The sequence below is a fragment of the Platichthys flesus genome, chromosome 20, assembly GCF_949316205.1.
Source record: "Platichthys flesus chromosome 20, fPlaFle2.1, whole genome shotgun sequence".
NCBI classification, from domain to species: domain Eukaryota; kingdom Metazoa; phylum Chordata; class Actinopteri; order Pleuronectiformes; family Pleuronectidae; genus Platichthys; species Platichthys flesus.
In genome coordinates this window covers 4,267,019-4,279,186 of record NC_084964.1, presented here as the reverse complement: position 1 = coordinate 4,279,186, position 12,168 = coordinate 4,267,019, and the positions used below count along the sequence as shown (strand labels likewise).

Genomic DNA, 12,168 nt, shown 5'->3' with positions numbered 1-12,168 from the left:
TCATTAGTGTGTGAATGAGAAAAATGGCCAGTGAGAGGGTAAAAGACAGATGACAGTGGAGGGGCAGGAAAGTCGGTCGGAACAATAACCATGTTAGGGATCATTTGACTCAGCAGCTGTGTTTGAGTGAAATTTTTTTTTGTGTCCAAATAATCTTACGCTCAAGTAATTGGGAGATATTCTAAGCATTATCACAAAGACAGTACCTTATTATGGATCATATTATTTATCCATTAGTATCTCGTTTTCCCTATCGTATATAATACAAAATTACAAATTAGACTGAGGTTAAACCATTGACCTTCTGGTTGGAGGACGACCACTCTACTCCTCAGCCAGGGCCGCCCCACATTCCATTAACCTTTAATTACCATGCTGCAATATTAAGTTCTAGGTTAAGCTTGAGGTTAGCGACAACAATGAAACAAGCAGTTACTCTTTGCTGTCAACGCTTTCCCTTTCTGCGATCAAGAGGACTGTGGTATGAGAAAAACCCAGACAAGCCAGTTGCCACTTAAAATGTTTCACAGTTGTATCGCGTCTGGCTTGTCAAAGTTCTCACAAATGACGACTCACATTCGTCCCCAGTTTCATGGTCAACATCCATTGTGTGGCTTTGGCATTGGTGTTTTCTGTTAAAATGCTTGTGTGGGGACTCAGCCACTGTAGGTTTAGATGCTCTGGCTGAGCTGTTGTCTTGTTTACAGCTCATCTCACTCCTATTCCTTGCTCTGCAGGATTATGTTGTAGTGATGTTGGCATAATTTCAGCTCTCCACAAATCCTTTGTTGAGTGCATAATTATCATAAACAATAGACAATGGCCACTTGTGTAGAAATATCCTAAATCTAAAAAACATCGAATTTTACTTCAGAGTAAATCATATTTGTTGAACACCTATTAGGGTGATGAATATAATGTGTTGACTAATAAAATGTAGCTGTGGTTCAAGAGGAAGCGTGGGCCGTCCACTGAAGGGAAGGCTGGTGGTTTGATCCCAGGGTCCCTACATGTTGAAGTGTGCTTGGGCAAGAAACTAAACCCGATGCACTGGATGAGTGAAAGTGGCCAATGGTGTAAAGTACTTTGAGTGGTCGTCAAGGCGTAAACAGTGCATAAATGCAGTCCTATCATGTAGCTGCACGATGGACACAGAGATAAACAAGCATCAGTGTGAATTAGTTTGTCACCTCTACCTCGGTATTGGAGCTTCTGGACCCGGTTGTTGGGGCAGTCCTTGCCCTGCATGCTGAAGTTGATATTGGTGCGGATGCAGCGGTTGTTCAGCGGCTGGACCGGGCGAACGTTGTCGCTCATGCTGAGGAAGATCTGAGACGGCTGGTTCTGGCTCAGCAGGCGCAAAGAGTGCATCTTAAATAAAATAGGGAGACAAGGAAAAGAGAAAATGAAATGAAAATGAGTATGCATAGGCACCATGGAAATGTGAGTCTGGCCTTTCCGAGCAAAAGCATGATTATTGAGCTGACATGACATTTTCTTTAATTCATGATTTATTGTGCAATAAGATAAGCCATTAATGAATTTGTTTATAAATGTTTTTATTGATCTAAAAGTCAACAATAAATTCCAAAAAGAGTAAATTACATCTAATTAATTATTTGATATTTTAATTGGCAATAAAAATGTATTGTGTAAAATGTGATTTGTAATTTGGACAATTATTTGCCACATTTATACTTTATTTATAAATTATTCATAATTCTGCTCTTTATTAACCATTAAAACATCATGGGATTTCGTTTTTATTTAAAGATTCATATATTGCTATGCTAATGTATGAATGTATATATTTATTTTACGATAACTTACTAATTGAAGAAATTGTTTATAACCAAATCTGTGACACTAATGGTCCTCTGTAGACATGTCTCTACAGCAGAGAAACATGTGTGTATTTTGGGAGTTATTTCAGGGGTGGATAGGTGGCGAAGGCTCACCTGCATACGTGTCAGATACACAGGCTTGTTCATCACGAGCCATGTGACCGTCTCAAAGCAAGGAGGGATGGTCATCGATCCCTCATATGTGATGAAACTACTTGTGTCTGGGTAAATCTCCTCTATGTTCAGGTTAGTCAGTAGATTCGCATCATCTGCAGGGAGAAGGGAATTATTATGTATCAACAAGAGGATGATACAGCACTGTAGTTTTTTAAAAGGCCTGCAAAGGTAAAATAAGTATTTCACAAAACATTAGAGAAGAATCAGGAAAAACTAACAATTTGTGATTCATTTCTGTGAAACATGGCCAAAATCTTCAGACACAGGTTCACAACTTTTCAAAATAAAAGCTGGCTTGTTGCTGCAATGATTGAGAAGAGTACCCAAAACAACAGTCAGTCAGTGAAATGAAAATAATTCAATTATGAAAATGATCTGGCAGGACAGATATTATCGCATAATTGCTGACCACTGCTGTAGTTTGTCCAAGGTCGTTGAAGAAGACATTTTCAACTCAGTCCACAGACTGATGCCACAGTTTGCCTGATGATACATTTTTATTACTATTGAAATTATCCCATGATCAAAATCGCACCAAACTTGACAATCCACTTCCCTTGGCCATTCAAAAGACGCATGCCATGTATGAAGCAGATACGATTAACATTTGCAGAGATATGCATTCCACATAGACAGACAGACAGATGTTAGTTAAATTAGTCATTAGATCATTGTTGACCAGGTTGAGAACCACAGTGTAGTGACACACACATGCACGGAGATATAACCTGGGTATTTATATTCCCCCACATGCTCAAGAACCTTTGTTAAGGGAAATCTTCCTAGCAATACGTAAAGTGGTGACATGAAATATAACAATGTCAGGTAGGATATGACTTCTATTAAAGCTACTATGATCAGTATCTTCATATTATCTGTGTATCAAATGACTCTTTATTTTACAGTTTGTCGTGACAAACCCAGAGAGAATCATTAACTGACTCTGCAGACAAGCAGATAGACAAAGTAACAAGGGAACTAACTAGTGAAGACATTCGAACATTCTGCTTATCTGTGGTATCTGCGTGCGCGTGTGTACCAGCCTTGTGACTGGTAATCTGCCGATGCTGTTGACAACATTAAAGGGAAGCAGCATCAGTAGATTACCAGTCACAAGGCTGGCTCACACACAGATACATGTATAATTAAATTAAGTAGATCATGTTGACAATTTTTTTGCAGCATAACTTTGATTGCCCACTTTTAGAATGGTTGTGTGTTCAGCAAGTTTCACATACATTTTTTTCCATTGACATTTCATAAAACCTTTTTTAATCCTGGCACCAGGACGACAAGATATGAGATTAATAACGACCATAAGAACATTTGATTTGGAGAAAAAAAACATATTGGGAAAAAATAAAGACAGATAAAGGTGAAGGAACTACACTTCACATAAACCATTGTGATTTTTCTTAATATAGTGTCGCAATATTTTTGTTTGTATCTCGTATGTATGTGTATAGTATTTCATATGGAGTATAGTTTAACAAGCTAGTGTAGTAACCCTGAACGATCTGATCGTAGCTTTCATGATTTCCATGGTTTTGGTAAACATCTCCAAATTAACAGCGAGCTCCACCAATCAGAGACGTGGCTATTAAACCTGAGGATTGTGGGAAGTGTACTATTTCATCTTGACATAGCAAATAAAACTTTTTTTTTTCAACCGCGGTTTTTATTATACAGACTTGTGGTGTTTACAAGAGCATATAGCATTGTTTCGTGATCTTGTAGCTTGTGGTATGTCTACGTTTTATTGTTACAGTATAATTCCATCAAAATCTCCATAACATTTTGAGCAGAGTGTATAGAGGATATAGTGTATTTGAAAAATAAAAGGAGCAGATGAGGAGTCATTTCAATAATCATGCTGGTCACTAAACACTGAGTATTTTTTTGGGCGGGAACTTAATAGACTACATCCCCCTCTTAGCTTGCAGAGTTATCTTACCCCTCCACACCCCCCTCATCACACACTGAGCTCATCTTTCAAAAGGTTTCCTCCCACTTATTATTTCACATATCATTTACTGTTCTGTGAATGATGGGCTGTTGGTGATGCAGCACAAAAGCTCTTTTCTCTAAACTGTCTCCACTGTCAGGACTCTAATTAGACAGAGTGCAACTCTCTCTCCTCCTCTTCACACTTCACTAGCAGGCTCCCAATAACTTGTCATCTCTTGGGCCTCTGCTGACAAATGGGCTGCGTATTTTTGATGGGGTCAATGTGGTGGACCATTGCAGTTTTAATGCAAATTATATTGTGATCTGCATCACTATTACATACTGCATCTTGTAAACAGTACTCATCAAAATAATATTAATTTATGAAAAACCTGGAAGAGCAAATCCCTGTTCTCTGTTCTGCTCTATATGATATTACGCCTCCACCTACAAAAGCTGAAGAACAGATCTATCACTGATCTTTGATGGTGTGGTTGAGATAAATAATTCTCTTTGGATGGTGTGGATGTGTTCACATATGTGCTTTTAAAAAAGAGTTAGTCAGGCAGCATTACTGGCTGAGAGGGGATGTGCTTAAGGACTCATAAGCTTGAGGGGGCAGTGTGCGACTCTGTGTCTGTGTGTGTGTCAGTGGGTGTGACATGGTGTATCTAAGGGAATTTTGACAGCTGTCAGAATCCGTGCTCCTCTTCAGCTCCTCCAGCTGGACCCGGAGGAGCAACCCCACCAGCCCTCGCCGGCAGCTTCTTGCGCCGCTCAGTGCCTCTGAGACTCCTCCCTGCCACAAGGGGTCAGTGTGTTTATGCATCCACTCACTGCTCCCCCCATTAATACAATTATTGGTCTCTTTTTTCAAGATAGCCCCGGGCCATCTCTGTGCCGTTGCTGCTTCTGCACCATGGCAGGCTGGCAGAGGGAAACCTCGGGAGAGCGGCTGTCGACTGCTGCCTAACATGCTTCCTCACCAACATCCTCCTCCAGCTATATCAAGAGTTCTCATGCAGGCCTCTCATCATCCCCGTTCCGCAGCATCCCTTGAACTATCACTTTGAAATTAAAAAATGATGCTTGGAGAGAGAGAGACAAAAAGCAGAGCGTCTGTTAAAGTAAAACCTGTTTGATTATTGAACAATTGAATGTTTGGTAAAGTCCTCCCTCATACAGCACTTTTCCAATCATAGCCCACGATATCTCAGAATGGACCCGATATTACAAAACTGTGTATAAACAGGGTGCTCTGCAGCAGCCAGTAGGGGGGGGGGGGGGCCTTGGGCAGTGTGCCTTCATTCTGCGGCCCGAGTTGAACATGTCTTCTTCGACATCCTCGGATGAACTACAGCAGTGGTCGGAAGCTGGGTCAAAACACAAGTCCAAATCGCTGCTACATTATCTTGATTATCATCTGACATTTTTTATTTCGTTTTATCAGACATTCAATGGTGGCGCAGGTACCAATCTCCTTCAAGGCAGCAGCATTCATATAATTTGTATACAAAGTAAAAGCACATTGTTCATTTTGTGTCTGCGATGCTATGTATGAAGCTGAATTACAGAGCTTTTGTTTTGAAAAGTTGTGAACTTGGGTCTGAAGATTGTGTTAATGGCTTAAAAGACCTCTGAATTAGCTGGCTATGAAAACAGACGAACAGTTACAAAGAAAATTCAGTTTCATTTCAATAAAAACATTGACTATGAATTAATTTCAGATAAACCAGGTGGGATGAACTCAAAGTTTTCTAACTTCACTCTGCACCGTAGACTGTTAATGGAAAGCTCTGCACACAACATCTAGCATACAAACAATAAAAAGAGAGAACAGTAAATGTACATCCATTTGAGGAGCATTAACACAGGCTAAGCTAACAGCCCAATACCAAGTTGCAGGTTAACTGAACAGTAAACAACAAAAAGTGGTACAGCAGTTCGACATTTCGATTTCTTCATAGTCACTTACTTTTATATGTTATTCTTGTGATGGTGTCTCTGTTCAGCATTCGATTCAGGAACGAGTTCGGTGCCTCAGCAATCTGGATGAAAGGGACAGGAAGAAAAGGGTTAATGTTACACTAACCCTAACCCAAGATTGTGTATTAAACCGACAACTGAAAAATAAACTCAACTTAATTTACTTGGTCCAGCATCTGAAGGATAATGCCATTTTTTTTTTACCCATCACATTTAACGCTCATGAAACATCTAAACCCACTGATGTATTTTGCACAGTCAGGAGCTCCCACACTCTCTTCTACTGCTCTACTGCTGCTTTGCCTTCTGGAAAACAAAGGCTCCCACTGTTTTCAAGACACCATTAGAAACAGCTCACAGCCACACACTGTTGCCATGACAAATCATATTCTATCTTTTTAGAAAACAAATACATTGTGCTTTTGCTCTACAACAACTTCATAGAGGATCAAAACAAGTTTCAGACTATCACAGATGAACGTGCCAGGATCCATTCTCCCTTAAACTACATGTAGCCTCTCCCCTGCCGGGGTTACAGTAATGTAACAGGGCCAAAAGAAGAGCAAGTGAACATTTAGCTTCACATTAAAGTCATATTTCAGAGAGTTAATAAGATGGATGATTGTACATTATGTGTTGATGTATTTGGAGTCAGGACATGCTGAGTAGTTAAATATGGTCTGGATCTATATAGAGTTTTAATGCTCTTTACGGTACAGTTTTTCCATTCACCCACACACATTCATACAGTCATATTTCTCTATGACACATCAGACACACACTCAGTATCTTGCCCATGTACACTTTGGGATTGGGTAGGGGTAGGGAATGGGGGAGACTGGGATCAAACTGCCGACCTTCTGGTTCCTCGAGACTTACCCCAAATTTAACCATAGTTTCTACTTGCCTAACCCAAGCCTTAATCTAAACCTTAACCCTAATCTTAACCAAAACCTAACCTTAAAACATGACTTAAAAATGATAAGATCCTGTTTTTTGACCCCATGAAGAAGAATACACCTGTGTACACACATTTTGTTACCCAAACCATAAGTAATACCTGGACCACACACACACACACACACACACACACACAGACACACGATAGCAGAGAGTAATTTTCAATTATTTAATGTTCAGTGATGTGCGATATGTGTGGGGCAGTTTCCAAATCGGAGACATGATTGCTAATTGTTGAAGGAAGCACCTCACACCCCCCTGCCATACTTAGACTCCTCCTTCCCTCACAACAGGGGGCGGCTGTGGCTGAGGGGTAGAGTGGTCGTCCTCCAACCTGAGGGTCGTCAGATCGATCCCCAGTCTGACCCATCTGCATGCCGAAGTGTCCTTGGGCAAGATGCTGAACCCCGGAATGGCCCCCCCATAGAATAACAAAGTGCTGCAAATAGATGCACTGTATGAATGTGTGTGTGAATGGGTGAATGTAGAATTGTACTGTAAAGCGCTTTGAGTGGTCATCAAGACTAGAAAAGCGCTATATAAATACAAAGCCATTTACCTTCTATACTCTACTCATTGAGATGTCTTTTGGCAAAGTGAGCAAAAAGCGATGTGCTTGTTCTTGTCCTCCTCTCCCTTCAACTGAAATTACTTTAGCTCCACCAGAAACTCAAGCTGCCTAGTTTTCCTACTTTCTGTTTCTTTCTATTTGGTTGTTTTCCTAGAAAAGCAGCCAGGGGGAATTCAGTTATCCGGTCTCTTCCATTCCAAGAATGTCCTCACATTAGATGGGAGAGAACTACAGCCGTAGGGCCTTATGGTCAGACACAGGATAACCATGAGACCCATTTTAAACATCCACATGTTTCTAGCTGTTACATCAGTCAACATTCAAGTGGGTGCTTCATTGGGAGAAATTGTTCCCTTCTCTGTAAAATCAACCCCCAATGCCTCTTTTTGGACAGAGAGTTTAGTTTTCACCAGTTTCCTCACAGAGCTGCAGTCACCCACTGCTGTCCTAAATCGTGCCTCACGACACCATGCCTAGAATAGGTGGTGGGGGGTATTCCAGGCATTTTTAGTCACAGTGTCGAGACCGGAAAGTTATAAAGCACAAGTCAATGAAAAAAAAAGAATTTTTTTCAGAAAAATGGTCTTCTGCTTAGAACAAAAATGTGGATAATTATCTGCACCACACTACTACAGAGTGACTTGATCAAACACAGTCGGCTGGGTGGCTGAGTGGGTGGCAGGTGAGTGGACATATGTGAGCATGATTGTGTTTTTTGATGGGCTATCTATGTGGATATTACTGAAACAGGCATGAACAAAAGTGTCTTCCCTGAATTTCACTACCTCTGAATTTGCAATACAAATTGCGTTTGTACTTTTGCAATGACTTTCACTGAATACTGTGTTCTATGTATCTTTCTAAGGGTGTGAAAAAAAGTAGATCAGCATAATTAGGTAAAATAGTTAGGTCCTTTTTGGTAGACCTGTTTCAAAAAGGTTTAGTCTAAATAGTTTAAGACATTTTACAAATTGGTGACCACAAACACTTTCACTACTTTTAAATTAAAACAAATCTAAATCACTCAACAATGTGTTGGTTTATAAACTTATAGTACAATTTGGCAAGAATAAGATGGAAGATATATTTTCCCCTTGTGAAGGTTGATGGCATCACAAGATACATATGGGGAAATGTAAAAAAGGTTGATCTCATTATCCTAGGATTTAAAACCCCATTTTCCATCTTGAACATGACAACAGAAAGCTATCCTGTCTACTGGCAAAGGAAAATGAAAATCCTGTCATAGCCGGTTTACCTTTGTTTTTAAAAAACATGCATGAAAGTGCTTAGTTGCTGAAACAAGGGTATATATTCTTGTTTATGTTTTTTAAACAAGGACAATGCACAAAAACATTAATCTCAAAATGAGAATAGATAATTTATGCCAGATTTCAGCTAATTTCCATCTGCGGACCTTGGGCAGGTACAAGCTATAGCTAAAACACACCAAATACTAAAACATTAATTTACATACAACTTATAAGTTATACAGAAGAAATAGATGAGTACACATCAGCATACACTAGCACAATCATTCAATATATATCGAAGAATTGCAATAAAGCACAGTTCAAATCTGAATCAGTCAAATTATTGTTGACATGACAAAGAAAATTTAAATAAATATTTTAAGACAAAATTTAAAACCATGGGGAGTTAAAGTCTGTGCAAATTTTTAGCTGAGCTGGAAGCATATTGCAATGTTTGAGGGACATAAATGAGAAAGCAGCTTGCACAAAGGCAGTCCCCCACCGAGGGAAGTTTAGGTCTGAATTAAGAGCAGATCGAGATGTTCTGCTCATTTGCTCCGAGGGGAGCTGAAAAAAGCCGGCGGAGCAGCAGTGTGCATGATCCTAAATACCAATTGTACTTCTGAAGACAGAATGAGATTTTGTAAACGGCAGAGGTTGTATTCAGAAAGAAAGTGACAATGTTGTTAATTTAATGATTTTCTGTAGAAAAACATTTTAAGGCTTGTTTGAAAATAATCTCCATTGGTTGGCCTGAGACCAGCAGGAAATAAAATAATAAAGATGATTATCCTTATCTGCTGTTGCGACAGAGAAGAAGCTCGGGTGAGGGGAGAAGCAGTTCAAATCCAAGTGTAGTTGAGAACATATTAACCACACCACAGCTACTGAATTTGTGTAACACTTAATTCATGGTACACTAACTAAAACAGCTGACTATATTATTTTCAGGTTTCCAAAAATTTGAAGTGAATCAAATATGAATCAATAGAAATTTGATTGGATGTCATTAACCCTGTGGTTGTTAATTTAACTTGTTTGACCATTAGGTTTTTACACAGGCTTCTCTACCAGATATCTCGCGCAGATTATCATATTCAGACTGGGTTAACATGCCACTAGCCTTGAAACAACTCCTACTAATGACCCAAACTTTATTTTCTAAATGTTCTTGCCTTCAGAAGCCCCTTTACAAACTTTGTCCTTTGTGTTTGACAGATGTAAGAGCAGCTAAGCAATGAATGGATTTCCTCTCCTAGGCACTCTTCTGCTGGCTAGATGGGAGAATCGAGGAGGGTTGACCCTGGGTCAGCGTCTCCTCTGGCTCTTCAACACTAAAGGATGTTCCCTTTGACTTTGGGGAACTAATCAGCAGTCAGCAGCTAAACTTCTCAGCCTTTTTGTTCACAGTGCTGAGGACGTTGGCTAGCGCTCTGATCTCTGAGCCTCTTCTCATTCAAGATGGAAACCTCTCATACACAGCAAAGAGACATGGGAGAGCTGCCACCACCCTAGCGCTGCTGCTCAGCTCTGACATAAAGCCAAGTAGCACATTGTTTTGCATAGCAGGATAATTGGATTGCTAATTGTTTGTGGAAAATGTGCAGGCTGAGCAGCAGAGTGATGGTGTGGGAGCCCTGCGACCACCATGCAGAAACAAAATTTCACCTCCGACTGAGTTCTTTAACAAATATGTGGCTTCATATTCCAGTGTGATGAATCCAACCCAGAAACAATAATGTTGAAAAAGAACATATTTTGACAAATTGTTCAGTAAAATCACCAAAATCCACACGGTAACATATGATTCTACCTCATATTCATCAACAGCCCTGAACAATTTGTGAATTTTGTAACCTCCCTTTAGATACTGGCATTTTGCATAGATGCATGTCTTGGCTCAGTCATATACAATTTGTCTTCAGGATAAGTGAGGCTACTTAGAAACATCCCTTTGCGACCTCTAAACTGTTTAAACTTGTTCTGAGACACACTGTACACATTTAAGATTGATTGAGGCTTTTTGCATAGAATCTAAATTTCTCTTAACCTTTGTAGCCCGACATACACTGACTGTTCTGGCAAAGAAAACTGAATAATATGGGGAGAATTTTTCCCATCAAGGCCCAATTCAATTTTTAAAACATCTTTCGCAAGCTAAAATAAATAATTTAACAAAACTCACTAACCTCTCTAATGCAGCAGATGGAACTTTCTTTCTTTGGCAAGGCATCTGATGTCAGATGGTTGTGATGATAATGCTACTCACAGCTGGCTTTAGACAAAATTACTTGCTCAAACAAGTTGGATCAGTCACAAAACCCCATAGAGATTGTGTCTGTTCACCGTCCGATTAAATTATTGAAATTAAACAATAATAGAGCGAGAACTCCACACAAAAATTTAATACAAATTAAAACAACCTCTGAAACAATACAGGAAACCCAGACTTTTAAATGTGGTCTTTTAAACATTAGATCACTGGAAAAAAAGGCTCTTTTAGTTAATGAAAGAGTCTCTGATTACAACATAGATTTATTGTCCCTCACTGAGACGTGGCTGCATCCTGATGATTATGTCAGTCTAAATGAATCTACTCCCCCCAGTCATATCAATTCACAGGTTCCTAGAGAAATTGGGCGAGGAGGTGGAGTTGCTGCTATTTTTAACTCCAGTCTATCAATTAATCCTAAACCTAAACTCAGCTACAAATCATTTGAAAGTCTGGTTCTTAGTCTTCCACGCCAATCCAGGAAACACCAACAGCCAATCATATTTGCCGTAGTTTACCGTGCTCCCAGGGCTTATACTGAATTTTTAAAGGAATTCCCTGAGTTTTTATCAAACTTAGTCCTAAAGACCGATAAAATTATTATTGTTGGTGACTTTAATATTCATGTTGATAATAATAAAGATTGCCTTAGCGTAGCATTTATTTCAATACTAGACTCTATTGGTTTCAGTCAGTGTGTGCACAAACCTACTCATTGTGGTAACCACACACTTGACCTTGTATTATCGTACGGTGTCGCAATTGAAAATTTAACAGTTCTTCCACGCATTCCAGTTCTATCAGACCATAATTTAATAACCTTTGATTTTTCAATAACTGAATATATGCCACTAATAAAAAATTCATTTTCTAGATGTCTACCTGATAGTGCTGTAGCTAAATTTAAGGAAATAATCCCAACTACATTTAAACCTGTATTAGCAGTAGATATAAACAACAAATTATTTAAAACCCTGAGCTCCATTGAGATCGACCACCTCGTTGATAGCTCTGCAGACTCATTACGATTAACATTAGACTCAATAGTGCCTCTAAAAAAGAAAAATGTCAAACATAGTAAATTAGCTCCGTGGTATAATTCCCAGACAAATGAGTTCAAACAATTATCAAGAAAACTAGAAAGGAAGTGGCGCTCCA

General features: G+C 39.3%; 1 protein-coding gene across 1 annotated transcript in view; it reads right to left on the bottom strand.

The window, feature by feature from the left end:
* Window positions 1–12,168, bottom strand: part of ca10a (carbonic anhydrase Xa) — a 244,659-nt gene that overhangs the window by 5,818 nt on the left and 226,673 nt on the right. Inside the window, exons 6-8 of the mRNA XM_062413725.1 lie at window positions 5,944–6,016; window positions 1,959–2,113; window positions 1,197–1,371 (exon numbers count right to left, since the gene is read on the bottom strand). Coding sequence (XP_062269709.1) covers window positions 1,197–1,371; window positions 1,959–2,113; window positions 5,944–6,016 — 403 coding nt within the window. The remainder of the gene's footprint in view (window positions 1–1,196; window positions 1,372–1,958; window positions 2,114–5,943; window positions 6,017–12,168) is intronic.